Below are 15,894 nucleotides of genomic sequence, written 5' to 3'. Positions count from 1 at the left end.
GCTTCTGGCCCGCAGCCCAGTGCGATATCAAAATTCTGCCGTTGCCATGTAATGCATAGATCTGCCATTTGTTTTCAATGGAGAACAACTTGTCCTTTACAGTACATGGGCATGTTGAAAGCCACAAATATAGTGCAACTTGGCATTTAGTTCCAGGACAAACAAATATTTGCTATTGTTCGGTTACAATCGTAGATGTCAATTGTCTATTCTATATTACATATACTTCATGCTAACAGCGCTCATTGTAATAATTTGTGGTGATATGTGAATCAGTGCCTTGACAAATGTGTTCATTTAAGGGTATTGTCTTAAACCATGCTAGTATTGCATTAAATCTTCACAAATGTTACTCTAGATTTCATTCTTGATATGTTTTCCAAATATATGTATGCACATTGGATATGTGCTAAATCATTTTGGTATTCATCCAAACTTTGTGGCAAAATAATGACTTGAGACAAAATGGAGGGCTTCAGTTTTGACAACTTTTATTTTGATATTGCCAAAGCTGTACATGTTCTATAAATACTTTTTTCAAACACTGAAATATTTACACCCATTTCAATTATTCCATCACTTTCTCTCTCAGCAGCAGGCTAGCTAGCACAATAATAGGGTTGGTTGGTTTCAAATACTCCTGTTTCTTAATGTTCTCATATGTAACTAGTCTAACAAACTATACCTTATGTTCTGTTACCGTCTTCAAACTGTTTTGAGGCACTCCTCATCCAATTACTCTCATATTTACACCAGTGTTTTTATTGTCAAGAATGAAATGCCTTAAATAATTGCCTGATGGAAGTTGTAACAATATGTTCCTTACACACGCATTTCATCTTTAAAAAATAAAAGCCACATAAACATTAAAAACTATATCCTGATCATATAGCTGAATTATTCATATATTGCTGATCTGGCAAAACAATACACTGCATGTATACACACACTCAAACTGTGGGACTTACAGTTGGGCTGAAATGGGGCTAGATAGGATTTATTTATCTTACTACAATACAGACACAACATGAAGACTTAACACACCTCCCTAACGGATAAAACCATAACAGCAGGGCTCGACAGCACAGCAGTAGGTTTACACATCTCTAGAATCTCCAAATACTGATTTCAGACTTATAAACAATAGATCATCATATTTATTTACTTCAATAAATATGTAAGACAATGAAGTCCTTTTTTTTTTTTTTTTACATTCTTTGCTCTTTGAAAGCCAGAATAGCCAAGATTTTTTATCAGAACAATGATCTGGCTCTGGCTAACTACGTAAAGTATTGCACATCTAGTGAATAAACCACACTTTGTAAAACATTTTCTTATGGTGAAATAAATGTACAGCATTCTGCTTCTCTTTTAAAATATTTTGCAATATTTGTAACATGCAATTCAATAAAGAGGACCACAGACAAAAAATTTGACAGAACTACTACAGTAGTTTAGCCTCACAGGGGAAGCTAAAGAGATACAAGCATCTTGGACCACACAAGCTATTTTGGGATCAAAAGGAATGAAACCTTTAAAAAGCTTTTACATGCAGTGTTTGATGCACCATACAGTACTAGCATTTAACAAAGTGACACCCGTCAGTACTAGAGTGCTTTTTAAAAGTTTCACCGGTTTGGACTTGGACAGACTGGAGTTTTACAGTAGTACCACGTAGCACATAGAATATTCATCACACAGTCATAGGGAGTGGAGCAGAGAGTGGACAGGGAGGTTGGTTGCTTTCTTATCGACTTGCAGGGCTGTGCCTCACATATCCCTCCCCGTCGCTGTCTCCATCCCATTAAAAACAACCAATGAGACCTTGGCAGCAGGCCAGGATGAGAGAAGGACAGTCACAAAGAGGGGACAGAGAAGGGGGACGGACGGACCCAGTCTCCCCTTGAAGAACAAGCAAGCTTATGGCCAAGGCCTCAGGCTGGGCCTGTATGGGAGGAGCTTAGAGGACGTGACCAAGGTTGAAGGGTGTATGCACGATGCCACAGACCAGGGTTCACGTGTGTGTATATATCTATATCATAGGGATTTTACTTACAAGGCAGGGCGCAAAGAGTAGAGGGTATTTCTTGGGAATGTACTTATAGGGCGCAAAGAGGTGTGTGCTTAAGTAGGTCAGGGATTGTCAGAACTCAATGTCATAGTAGGACCGAGATTCCACGTTGTTGCAGAGTGAGAGGCACAGAGGAGGTTTTCTTTTTTTTGGGGGGGGTGTAGATTGGAGGGGTCGTAGACTAGCTGGGCAGGGATCTTGGAGATAGGAGCTTGGGCTTGCCTTCTGCTTCCTTCCCCTTCACCGCAGCCACGTAAGAGAAAAGGCAGAGGACGGAGTAACAGATCTGGTGTGCCTGTTTGAGAGAGAAAAAAATGAAGAGAACATGAGGGAAGTGTAGCTCTGACCAAGCTACTTGTGGCGTAGTCATACTACTTCTGCTGCCTCTCACTTTATTATTTGGTCTCATGGCTCTGTAGAACTTACACTAATCATGTTATGAATAAAAAGGGGATTACATTATTTGAAAATACTTAAGAGAGATTAAGTAAAAAGGCTACTTGAAAAAAACATTACATGCATTTTAGCAGTTATGTCAAAGGGATTACTCTTCAAAATCGTGTCAGGATATATATGCAATGCAGCACTGTTAAAACAGATCTGGTGGCTATTGAATGCCAAGAGCATGGCGTTCACTACAAGAGCGGAAGAGTTCAACTCACCATGGGTGTCTTGTACTTGTGGATCACCACTTCTTTAGTTTCAGGAACTACAAGTGCAGGTGCAAGAGACAAAACAAAGGATTCAAGAGGTTGAAACCCCCCTTTAAGAAAGAGTGTGAGAGTTGGGGGTTGCAAGGGGTGTAGCATGTGATCAGAGTTTTCAGACTATGAGAGGGTGCACAAAAGAGGCTGTGGGCTGAGAGAGTCCACACAAGTACTGACCTGGTTCAGAGCTCACACTTGTCTCGAAAATGATGCTACCTGATTTGCTTTGGGCATATGAATCAAAACACTGACATGCTTTACTTGGGCATGATGAAAACCTGAAGTCTAAGATGGTGGATACTCTCATATACTATCTGAAGAAATTGTGGCATTTTCAACATTACATTTCTGCCACTGCTAGGTCTAGCAAATATATTTGATATTTAAGGGGGAGGGACAGTAGAATCTAAGTGCAACTTTGGGTGGTTCTTGCAGACATAAAATACGTTCTTCGTAAACCCTCTCGAATTATAGTCTTTGCGAAGCGAAGTTAAGTAATGCGCTAAGAAAGCTACTGTAGGTTGCTAGCCAGCTAATAAGCTAGCTGAAGAATCCCCTTCTCCCTCAGTCACGAGCAGGGTTGGGTAGGTTACTTTCTCAATGTAATCCGTTAGTTACTACCTGTCCAAAATTGTAAAAACTTTTGGATTACCCAAACTCAGTTACTTTTGGATTACTTACCCCTTATGAGGCATTAGAAGCAGTGGTGTGTATTCATGGATGCCAAGGGAAGCCAGACTTCCCCAAAAATTGATATATTTAGTCTCTTTGTGTTTTCATAATTTCCCTTCAATTCACAAGAGGCTGAATGCATCTCATGGAGAAAGCATCCGAGAGAGCAACACAGCTCCCCTCTGTCTCTGTATGTGTAGGCCATCTATCTGATGCTGTCGGTCTTAAAGAGTATGACATTGTTGCCAACCATAGCATTGAATGAAAGGAAGGCAAGTGAGCATTTGGCCTCCCATGATAAAAAAAAAGCATAAAATAATAGCCAATCAGCATTGAGCTGAACTGAGTGAGCTCAACTGTGAATGGTCCTTGCACACAAAAAAAAACTGTCAAGAAAGCCAGTTTGTATTTGGCTTCACTCCTTTCACATCGCTTCAAGAAAAATAAGTAATTGACAGAAACGACTTGAATTGTTGCATCTCGTGTTGTTGTCCTCCGGTGGTTAGCTAGCTACCTAAAATTTGCCCTTTCCTTGTCATGGATGGAGATAGGGATTTGGACTTATGGGTTTTACTTAATTCTCTGTACTGGCCAATGATTATAACAGCGATTCTGATCCAACCCTAAATTCATACATTGTGCCCCTGGACTGAGAGGATGGAAGTTCAATAACTATGTAGCTACATGTAGAAGGATAATGTTAACTAGCTAATGTTGCCCACGAAAGGAAGTTAGGCTAGCGAGCAAGCATTTTAGCCAGGTAGCCTAGGACAACAAAAAAATTAAAGCGTATATTGTATGACAGTCATATACCGTTTCGTCAACATGAAAGAGAAGAGGATGGCATTGCCGTTATTTTACAAGTCAAATCAAATCTTAATTGGTCACAAACATATTTAGCAGATGTTATTGCGGGTGTAGCGAAATGCTTGTAGTAGGGTGAGTCAACATGTTTTTTTTCTGCATGCACACACACACCAGAACCATGGACAGCCACATCATATTTAGCTTACGTTGATTGGACTAAATTGTTTTTGGTATCTTTTAGTTGTCACTGTATTAGACTAAGCATAGATGATTTGATGATGTTGAAGTTGAAATGGTGCTGGAATTGTGGAGGCAGCTCCTGTTTTCTTTGCGACTTGCGGTAACTCTCTGTGGTTCAAAATCAATAGTTGTTTAGTAGTCCGAAAATGTCATAAACATTAACTTGCTTGACCATGCTGTAGGTCATGTAACGGTTTGTTACATGCAATATGCTTTGTGGACTTCAACTGACAGAGGTTGCTCTCTGGTTTTGTGATGAAACAAAGGTGTGGTTGAATTCAGGGGCGCAACTTTGGTTTTAGAAGTAGGGGGGACACTTTTTTTAATCCAGTCGGATAAACACTCCAAACAGCCTACCCGACTGCTCGGAGGCGTCCGCATGGTCCTAAAGCACACCGTTGCCCTGTTTTGTATGCAAAAATGCAATGTCAGAATTACACCCCCCCCAACCCCCCAGTGAAAGTTGCACCCCTGGTTGAATTTATTCTGCCACTGTCTTTTTATTTTCTCGGCCTTAGTTCATTTGCCTTGCAACCGTGATATATAGGCCTAACAGGTTATAGAGCAAACAATGCAATTATTTACATTTTAGTCATTTAGCAGACGCTCTTATCCAGAACGACTTACAGTTACACAAAGGTTGTAATATGGCTTTTTTTTCTGGCTTGGCTTCCCAAGTGATTTTACCCATGCACCGCTACTGAGTAGAAGACAAAAAGTATCCAAACACATTTGGTGCATCATCATAGTGGTCTCTGATTTGTGGTCAGACTCACTCCGGTGGAAGAAACTTAAACGTGTCTTTTTTCCAATGCTGAATTGAATTGAGAAAACAGAAAGTGGTGTCATTATTCAAAAATAAAAATAATAATCCTTACAAGTAATCCAAGAAGTAATCATCTAAAGTATCTAATCTGATTACAATATTTTTGCTATGCCTGTTGTATATCGCCACAGATAAACCAAGTTATAGCTCCTGTAACTTTCTACTGCGTCATTGCTATCTTGCCTTGCTAACTTATCCCGGTTAGCCTATGCTAGTTCCCAGTTAATGTAGCCTTATATATAGTATATTACAAATTAATATATCAGTATTGGGTTACAACATATAGTTCACGTTCCTTGTTTAGCTGCATATTATGTAGGCTTCCATTATTGTTCCTCTGACTGGTCTATTCACTGTTGCGGTAAGCCGTGGTCAGAACAGTATTTTGTAATATCCATTACAGCCATGTACAGGTTTATATTCCATATAATCTTACTTCTATCCCTTTTTTTTTTTTTACTTCTATCCCTTTTGTTACCATGTATGCTTACACCCTGCATGTTATATGGCCTTTACATTCCTATTCTACAGTGTTGTATGTAACTGTAGGCCATTTAGGCAGTTCGCCATTTATGCCTGTTATTCTCTATGGGGAAATACGGCACCCACTAGGCTGCAGTCCAAACACGTTATTTTTACCCCCTCCGCCCTTGGTCTAGCAACTTTCCCTCGGGGGAATCTCAGTTGAAACCGGATGCAGTTTGAATGCCATCTTAAGTGGAGGTCCAATTTACAAACGTTGCCCCCTCGGCCCTCGTTTTAGCTCGACAGAGCGAGTGAAGAACTTTGGTCACTTGCAGGGTTGATATGACCCACAATTCAATGCAAACTGTAGTCACGTCAAACTCTGGTGGCCACAAAGTTTTACATTTAATTAATAAGGCTGCATTTTCGGCATGTCAGAAAAAAATATGAAGCTAGCTTGCTAAAAAAATATATAGACATTGATTTTAGCTTTAGAAAATTGGCTTAGTCTCGTAGTGAGGAGCCTATAAAACGTAGCTAGATTCATAAAACATATTTTTGGGAATTCTGAAATGTATTGGAATAAACTACCAAACAATAAACTAGATACAGTGAGGGGAAAAAGTATTTGATCCCCTGCTGATTTTGTACGTTTGCCCACTGACAAAGAAATGATCAGTCTATAATTTTAATGGTAGGTTTATTTGAACAGTGAGAGACAGAATAACAACAAAAAAATCCAGAAAAACGCATGTCAAAAATGTTATAAATTGATTTCATTTTAATGAGGGAAATAAGTATTTGACTCCCTCTCAATCAGAAAGATTTCTGGCTCCCAGGTGTCTTTTATACAGGTAACGAGCTGAGATTAGGAGCACACTCTTAAAGGGAGTGCTCCTAATCTCAGCTTGTTACCTGTATAAAAGACACCTGTCCACAGAAGCAATCAATCAATCAGATTCCAAACTCTCCACCATGGCCAAGACCAAAGAGCTCTCCAAGGATGTCAGGGACAAGATTGTAGACCTACACAAGGCTGGAATGGGCTACAAGACCATCGCCAAGCAGCTTGGTGAGAAGGTGACAGTAGTTGGTGCGATTATTCGCAAATGGAAGAAACACAAAATAACTGTCACTCTCCCTCGGCCTGGGGCTCCATGCAAGATCTCACCTCGTGGAGTTGCAATGATCATGAGAACGGTGAGGAATCAGCCCAGAACTACACGGGAGGATCTTGTCAATGATCTCAAGGCAGCTGGGACCATAGTCACCAAGAAAACAATTGGTAACACACTACGCCGTGAAGGACTGAAATCCTGCAGCGCCCGCAAGGTCCCCCTGCTCAAGAAAGCACATATACAGGCCCGTCTGAAGTATGCCAATGAACATCTGAATGATTCAGAGGAGTACTGGGTGAAAGTGTTGTGGTCAGATGAGACCAGAATCGAGCTCTTTGGCATCAACTCAACTTGCTGTGTTTGGAGGAGGAGGAATGCTGCCTATGACCCCAACAACACCATACCCACCGTCAAACATGGAGGTGGAAACATTATGCTTTGGAGACAGGACAACTTCACCGCATCAAAGGGACGATGGACGGGGCAAGGCAACAAAGGAGTGGCTCAAGAAGAAGCACATTAAGGTCCTGGAGTGGCCTAGCCAGTCTCCAGACCTTAATCCCATTGAAAATCTGTGGAGGGAGCTGAAGGTTAGAGTTGCCAAATGTCAGGCTCGAAACCTTAATGACTTGGAGAAGATCTGCAAAGAGGAGTGGGACAAAATCCCTCCTGAGATGTGTGCAAACCTGGTGGCCAACTACAAGAAACGTCTGACCTCTGTGATTGCCAACAAGGGTTTTGCCACCAAGTACTAAGTCATGTTTTGCAGAGGGGTCAAATACTTATTTCCCTCATTAAAATGCTAATCAATGTATAACATTTTTGACATGCGTTTTTCTAGATTTTTTTGTTGTTATTCTGTCTCTCACTGTTCATATAAACCTACCATTAAAATTATAGACTGATCATGTCTTTGTCAATGGGCAAACGTACAAAATCAGCAGGGGATCAAATACTTTTTTCCCTCACTGTATATTTAAAAAATTTACAGGGCTCGCCTGCAGCCAAGTGGCACAGTTTATTATTGCAACCAATATATGCATATTGTTTACATGTTATTAGGTATATATCCCAGCCACGTATTATGTATGCATATTCTTAGGTATTCTTGCCATTATGTTTATGTATACATTCCTTATTACTATTTATGCATATTATTTTCTGTATGTTTATGCATATTTCCCCTGCTTATTTACTATTGTATACCTATGTCATAATATTTTATCTAGTGAATCCTTATATATTACTAATATTGTATTATCATTCCCTTTCTCTAGTAGAAACCACACACACATCTTTAGTACTACATATTCACCATTATTCTGGTTACTGTGGAATTAAAGTGTTCAGTGAATCAACGGGCTTGCATCGTCTTTTTGACCGAAGACACATGGCTAGGGTCGCACTCCCAGCGCATTATGCATAGTATTCTACAAGCTATGCTGACTGGCAAACATCCACAGCTAAGTTAGTTAGCTAGCTATCATCTTTCAAGCTAACTATGGAAAACTGCTCATGCGAATATAAATCGGGGACAGTTTGGTTGTTTCCACCATGTCTGCATACCGGACTACCATCTTGATGACTGTCTGCATAGTTCACCAGAGATGAGTTCGCAAAGTTAAAGAATTACATCTGCCCAGTCCACAGCGAGCGGCCAACTGCGAACAGCTCTGACAAACAGCTGGCTAGTTCGTTTATTTTGCGAGAACCACCCAAACTTCGACCTCGCTTCTAGCTTGCCGCCAGCTTTATCCTTGTGGTACATGTTAAACAGTATACCTGTATGAGCTGGCTCAGTTTCTCACCTGATAAAAAATACATAGTTCTGTTGTTTCCTAAAAAGTGCTTTTTCCTGCCCCCATTACTTACTGTTCCTAGATTTGTTTTTGTGAATAGATTCAACTGTTTGTAGCCGTGGCCCACGGAAAAGGAAAGCACTCACACGAATGGCTTGAAAATACAAAAAATCTGAGACTGTGCATGAGTCACACAGTGCGAGCAAATGTGTACAGCAACAACAATTACAATGTAAAACAATGTGGAGAATGGGAAAGAAACGAAGCAGGACATTATAGGGAAAAAACAAAGTGTGTTAACCAAGAAACTGAACGCTTAAAGACATCACAAATACATAAGCTGTTAAAGGGATACTTCGGGGTTTTGGCATTGAGGCCCTTTATCTACTCCCCCATGGATACCATTTTTATGTCTCTGCGTGCAATTTGAATGAAGAACTGCTAACTAGCGTTGGAGCAATGACTGGAAATGTATGGGCTCACGAAACTACCTCTAACTTCCTTCATACTGGACACAGAGACATAAACATGGTATCCACAAATTAATCTGACTCTGGGGAAGTAGATTGCCAAAATCCCTAAGTGTCCTTTTAATGAGGCCTAACTCCCTAGACCAAGTTCAAAGCCAGTGTCGGAGGACAGACTTTTCATTAGTAACTGTGAACCTACAAAAGAGGGGACAGAGATAGGTAGGGGTCGGAAAGAAGGGGGAGGGGATGGGGGCAGTTCAAAACCCTCTGCTCCCCACATTGTCAAGTCAAGTAGCCACGTTTCTTGGTCTCAAAACCCCAAAGCAAAAACAACGCTAGAGGGGTTTGCTTTTTTGAAGTGATGGAGAGGAGCAGAAAGTTTCAGTTTCATAAACGGTCAGGACAGGCAGAAACTCAGCCAAGGGTACAAGAAAGGAACGAGGGGGATTCTGCATAAAGAATGAGGGGCATGAGAGAAGGTGGGAACGGAGAGGAGGAATGCTCTTAAGTGAGGAAAGGAGAAGAGAAAGGTGACAGCACTTTACCTGCTGGAGAATGAAGGTTTTCATAGCGGCAAGGATGAGGGTAACGTATTACAAAAGCAGCACAGAGACACGGCAGTAACCCAGTCCAGCGCTGATATAGATGGGGGCTATCCCCTCACAGATCTAGGCCTCTCCTAACAATCTCATTAGTCACTGGTTATCTGTTTCAAATATGGCCGTATATTAAGCCATGATAAACCATCTACTGTACACATCTTGAAGGAAATGCTCTAAATATCTAAATACTAGCTCTGGTCTCAGGAAAGGAATCACTAATCGCATTTAGTAGGCACCATTGAGCGAAAACGTTTTGAAATGGCTGAGATACTACCTGAACGTGCCTACTCAACACAACCCAGATGTGGCCATTTCCAACAAGTTAGCATCCTTCTATCCTGAGGATCGAGCAAGTAGATGAAGTCCCCTCTAGGAATCTAAATTGAAACAATTTTTCAAGATAATTCAGCTTCAACTGAGAGCTGAGAACATAATCAACGTATGTGTCCTTTATTCTTAATGAGCGTTGAAAACAGTTAAAATAAGATCTGTGGCTGCGCTTCCCTCTGCTCTGGGCTTTGATGAATTTCCCTCTCATGCACATACCATCTTATTTGGTCGAGTGAACCCTAAAACAATTTCCTACTCTAAAGCTCTAATTTCCAACATTTGATCCTTACGAAAGTCTGAAACAGAAACAAGCTGTGCATCAAGTCTTCTATCATAACACGGCAGATCTGACTCCTAAGACCACATGGTTAAAAACTAAAAACACTTTTGGACAAAATGAAATGACAGCAAATAAAGACAGAAATCTCACAAATAGGACTGTTTTGTCTTATTTTATAAATCAGCAATAAATATGAAATTAAACAAACATTCATATTTGTGAGGGCTGGACTTCTCAATTGCCAAATGAAACTAGCTAACTCTAGCACTGACTATATTTGCCCCGAGGTAAGCAAGAGCTGTTGTGAATCCACTGAACCCCAAGTCGTTACAGTTGCTATTTCTGTGTGTCAGCGTTGCGTTTGTCGTGAAGCTGAGTTACTGCCGTGTCGAGTACAGACCTAGAATCAATAGATGGGGTAATTACCAAATTCCTCCAGGACAAAGACTCCCTTCACAGTATTGCACTTTTTAATGTGATTCAGCTCTATGAAAACCTAAAACAAAAAAACAAACAAAAACAACAAGACAGAACATTAGCAACTCAATGACAGGCTGAAATTAAACATTTCAGATAGAAAATGAACAACATTAAATTCTCATCTAGTCAATACTAAAAGGGAAATATACAGAAGATGGTATGCAAGCTTTTAAACGCTACCAAAAATAAATATGAAGAAAAACAGAAGTTTCCATGTTTGAATGCTTACATGGGCTGGGGTTTGGTGAGTAGAACTGCATTGTGGAAAGGTCTATGATGAAGTGAGTGCTATTAATGATTACTTGCTGAATGAAACTATAATATGGCAATTTGTTCGCACTATAGTGGCTTAACTAGTGTGCATCAGCAAAGCTATTGTGGCCATTTGTTGTCAACAGTGAAGCAATGGTGACTGCTAATTAATTTCTGTTTTCCCTACTAATGCAAATGCACTGTGGCCCATGTAATGCTTAGCATACATGGAAATTCCATATGAAAACAGAGATGAGGACACATAAAATAAAGTTTGCCACACACAGCTAATAGAATTGAGGAAAAAGAACCCAACCAAAAAATGTCATAATCGCTAACAAGCAAACACAGCAGAGGTTGTATACCTTCCGCTCCTTGCAGGTGGAGAGAGCATGGAAGAGAAACGGTTTGGATTATTATCGGACAGAACAGCACAAACACTGGACGGCGCTCAAAGAGGGCGCTGCACTATCCCCCTAAAACGATCAACCTAATGGACCGGACTTGACGTATTAACAGCTATCAATGCCAATACAATATACCCATCACAGAAAATTCTACTGGAAGTGCTAAACTAAACTACGAAAGGTGGAAAAATAACTACTGAAAGTTGGTCTAGTCTATACTTTTAACAGCTGGACTTGTTTTGGTTTGATCCTGGGCCTAACCCAGAAAATGACATAATTACTACCAGTTTACCAAGAGTATGGTTGTAATTACATAATGTCAACCAGTTTTGACCGCTGGGAACCCACTCCCGCCCCCAATGCCCTCCATGCCCCTTCCTCCTGCAACGAGGGCTGGCACCAACAGCTCAGTAGTACAGGTACAAGAGGGCAGTCCGCCACATCGCCTCCCCAACAAAACAGGCTGCCACCTATAACAACCTCACCACTCTAACATCTAACATGCCCACGTATTTAACCCTACGGTGACCCATGTCTGACACTGGAAGCATGGGTGGGCCTGCACTGGCAAAATGTAATGGGTTGGCATTAACTATTATATGAAAAAGTTATTTACAACAAGACAGTTAAGTGTTTTTTATTTTTATTGCATGAATGAAGTCTATGAATATGACATCTACTACTGGTGCATACGCTCCTGTAGAGCTGACAGTGGAAAACTAGGTGGTTTGAATTTGCCAAGCAGCATCTCAATGAGAGCTATGACCATTATTGTACAAACGTATGTGTTGTTCCTAAAAGGTAAGTTAGGCTAAGTGTCTGTAGTAGGGAAAGGGTTTTACAACCTTATGACTCTTGTACCCTTGTTCAATTCTATATGATGATGATGTAACTGTTCTTCAACCATAGCAATGTGTTCTAACCTGTTAGGTGGCTCAAATTAGACCAATGTGTTGAGGTATTGCATCAAAAAGAAGGCACAATCAAATACACTCTCGATTGGCCACTGCAACGTCTAGCCTTAATTCCTTTCAACTAGGTGCGCTGTGTGATCTATAGAAATCAAGAAAGCAGTTCAAAGAGCTAGGACCTTTCATAAAGAATGTAGTGGTCAAAAACATTGTTTTCAATTCTACTACAATTTAGTATTACCTTATGAGTAGGCATTCCGCTGTGTTGATTCAATGCGTTTTTGCCCCAATCCTACAGTGTGATATGTCCAGTGTGTTTCTTCACTTTGCTTATATTAAATGAGTGCCACTCCTATGACCCTCAATCATTGGCGGAGCAATTGTATAATTTTTATTTCAGATCCAAGCATTTCCTTTGGGTCCAAAAATATCTACTTGTGACAGTGGTAAGGACTGAGGTCAATTATATTCTTACTCAAGTTGATTCAGGAAATGGAATTGCCCCAACCCCAAAAGTTGTGAATACTTGAAGAGGTATTTTTCATCTAACTTTAATATGCAGGTCAAGGGATTTTAAGGGGACAAAAATTTAAAGAACTGTAAAATAAAATGACAATTATTAATGAAAAGTCTTTGCAAAAGGTAATCTGTCTTACCTCAGATGCACAAATCTCTCTTACACAAACAGAACATTCACCTTCCCCCACACACACACAAACAGACGACAAGGTTTGGGCAACACAATTAAGAATGCTAAGTATTAACAGAAATATTTAAGTGGATATGTGTTTTCATCTTGAAACACACATCTTAGTGACTGCACAAATAAAACATAACATCTTCTAAATCATAGAAAGACAAAGCACAAAAATGTGTTCTTCCTCTAGGGTCCTGATCAAAACAGTGACTGAAGTAACTTCAAAATGTACTCTGCTTTTGCACTCAATTCAGTAGGCTATAAAATATTTATCAATGTCAAAGATAAACAACCCTAAATGCCTTCGATTCTCTTTTTTTTAAAGGGACCTTAGAGGAAGTCAGCCACAGTTGTGTGAGAGAGAAAGAAAACAGAAGAAGAATTGAGGTGGGTGGAACGAGGTTAAGAGGTTTTGCGTGTGTGTGTGTATATATACAGTGAGGGAAAAAAGTATTTGATCCCCTGCTGATTTTGTACGTTTGCCCACTGACAAAGACATGATCAGTCTATAATTTTAATGGTAGGTTTATTTGAACAGTGAGAGACAGAATAACAAAACAAAAAATCCAGAAAAACACATGTCAAACATTTTATAAATTGATTTGCATTTTAATGAGGAAAATAAGTATTTGACCCCTCTGCAAAACATGACTTAGTACTTGGTGGCAAAACCCTTGCTGGCAATCACAGAGGTCAGACGTTTCTTGTAGTTGGCCACCAGGTTTACACACATCTCAGGAGGGATTTTGTTCCACTCCTCTTTGCAGATCTTCTCCAAGTCATTAAGGTTTCGAGGCTGACGTTTGGCAACTCGAACCTTCAGCTCCCTCCACAGATTTTCTATGGGATTAAGGTCTGGAGACTGGCTAGGCCACTCCAGGACCTTAATGTGCTTCTTCTTGAGCCACTCCTTGTGTTTTGGGTCATTGTCATGCTGGAATACCCATCCATGACCCATTTTCAATGCCCTGGCTGAGGGAAGGAGGTTCTCACCCAAGATTTGACAGTACATGGCCCCGTCCATCGTCCCTTTGGAGCGGTGAAGTTGTCCTGTCCCCTTAGCAGAAAAACACCCCCAAAGCATAATGTTTCCAACTCCATGTTTGACGGTGAGGATGGTGTTCTTGGGGTCATAGGCAGCATTCCTCCTCCTCCAAACACAGCAAGTTGAGTTGATGCCAAAAAGCTCCATTTTGGTCTCATCTGGCCACAACACTTTCACCCAGTTATCCTCTGAATCATTCAGATGTTCATTGGCAAACTTCAGACGGGCCTGTATATGTGCTTTCTTGAGCAGGGGGACCTTGCGGGCGCTGCAGGATTTCAGTCCTTCACAACGTAGTGGGTTACCAATTGTTTTCTTGGTGACTAAGGTCCCAGCTGCCTTGAGATCATTGACAAGATCCTCCTGTGTAGTTCTGGGCTGATTCCTCACCGTTCTCATGATCATTGCAACTCCACAAGGTGAGATCTTGCATGGAGCCCCAGGCCGAGGGAGATTGACAGTGTTTTTGTGTTTCTTCCATTTGCAAATAATCGCACCAACTGTTGTCACCTTCTCACCAAGCTGCTTGGCGATGGTCTTGTAGCCCATTCCAGCCTTGTGTAGGTCTACAATCTTGTCCCTGACATCCTTGGAGAGCTCTTTGGTCTTGGCCATGGTGAAGAGTTTGGAATCTGATTGATTGGTTGCTTCTGTGGACAGGTGTCTTTTATACAGGTAACAAACTGAGATTAGGAGCACTCCCTTTAAGAGTGTGCTCCTAATCTCAGCTCATTACCTGTATAAAAGACACCTGGGAGCCAGAAATCTTTCTGATTGAGAGGGGGTCAAATACTTATTTCCCTCATTAAAATGCAAATCAATTTATAACATTTTTGACATGCGTTTTTCTGGATTTTGTTGTTGTTATTCTGTCTCTCATTGTTCAAATAAACCTACCATTAAAATTATAGACTGATCATTTCTTTGTCAGTGGGCAAACATACAAAATCAGCAGGGGATCAAATACTTTTTTCCCTCACTGTATATATATATGTATATGTATATGTGTGTATATGGTAATACAGGCCTCCTACCTGGCTGTGCATGAATTTGAGGTTGATGCCTTCCAGGGTAACTTGCAGCAGTCCTCCCTCGCCTGTCTTCATGTCCTGCACAGGGAACTCTCCACCCAGCTCTGGACCTATGGAGAGAGGGGCAGATCACTTAAACCAAAGGATCCCTCTCCTATCCATTCCGCTGTACATCTCTTTCGAAAAGTGTTAGTAATGACAGATAGAAAGTCTTTACTTGGCCAACTGAGCTGATTGACTCAAATGGTTAAAGAATTTATTGGACAATAAAGCAGTAGTCTAGAGCTCACCTTCACTCAGTTATTCCAACACCCAAAAGTTATACTTTTCCATAGACTATGAACTATTACTAACTGCTATTAGCCCCTAGGGCAGTGATATTCAAACTTCTTCATCGGGGACCCCATTTTTCTTGCCAAATGTGACGACGCAACCTTAAAATCGGTACATTTCCATTTTCACATGAACAAATAACCTTCAATTCATTACATTTTCATTTATCTTATCAAAATGAAAAGAAACCAATAAATACATTTACACAATAACATTTATTTTCCAAATTATCTTTCTCAAAAACGTTTGTATATTGTCCCATACAATAATCTGTACTCTTAATTTTTTATATTTGTATTTGTTTTATTTTTTGCCAACACCCCTGCAATTCCTCCACACCCCCACTAGGGG

The 15,894-nt window shown here is 40.5% G+C and overlaps 1 protein-coding gene across 42 annotated transcripts in view; it reads right to left on the bottom strand.

Annotated features, from left to right (window-relative positions):
- Positions 1 to 466: 466 nt before the first annotated feature.
- LOC121573296 (MAP kinase-activating death domain protein-like) overlaps positions 467 to 15,894 on the bottom strand; it is an 89,097-nt gene continuing 73,669 nt past the window's right edge. For 27 of the 42 annotated variants that reach the window (XM_045225307.1, XM_045225295.1, XM_045225312.1 and 24 more), the window contains 5 exons: positions 15,214 to 15,320; positions 11,485 to 11,493; positions 10,814 to 10,883; positions 2,734 to 2,780; positions 467 to 2,366 (listed from right to left, as the gene is read on the bottom strand). In XM_045225307.1, coding sequence (XP_045081242.1) covers positions 2,253 to 2,366; positions 2,734 to 2,780; positions 10,814 to 10,883; positions 11,485 to 11,493; positions 15,214 to 15,320 — 347 coding nt within the window. In that variant the 3' untranslated portion in view covers positions 467 to 2,252. The remainder of the gene's footprint in view (positions 2,367 to 2,733; positions 2,781 to 10,813; positions 10,884 to 11,484; positions 11,494 to 15,213; positions 15,321 to 15,894) is intronic. The other 15 variants (XM_045225299.1, XM_045225313.1, XM_045225302.1 and 12 more) reach the window with 2 other exon arrangements.

This window comes from Coregonus clupeaformis, chromosome 15 (assembly GCF_020615455.1).
Source record: "Coregonus clupeaformis isolate EN_2021a chromosome 15, ASM2061545v1, whole genome shotgun sequence".
Taxonomy (NCBI): domain Eukaryota; kingdom Metazoa; phylum Chordata; class Actinopteri; order Salmoniformes; family Salmonidae; genus Coregonus; species Coregonus clupeaformis.
This window is presented reverse-complemented; position numbering and strand designations above follow the sequence as displayed.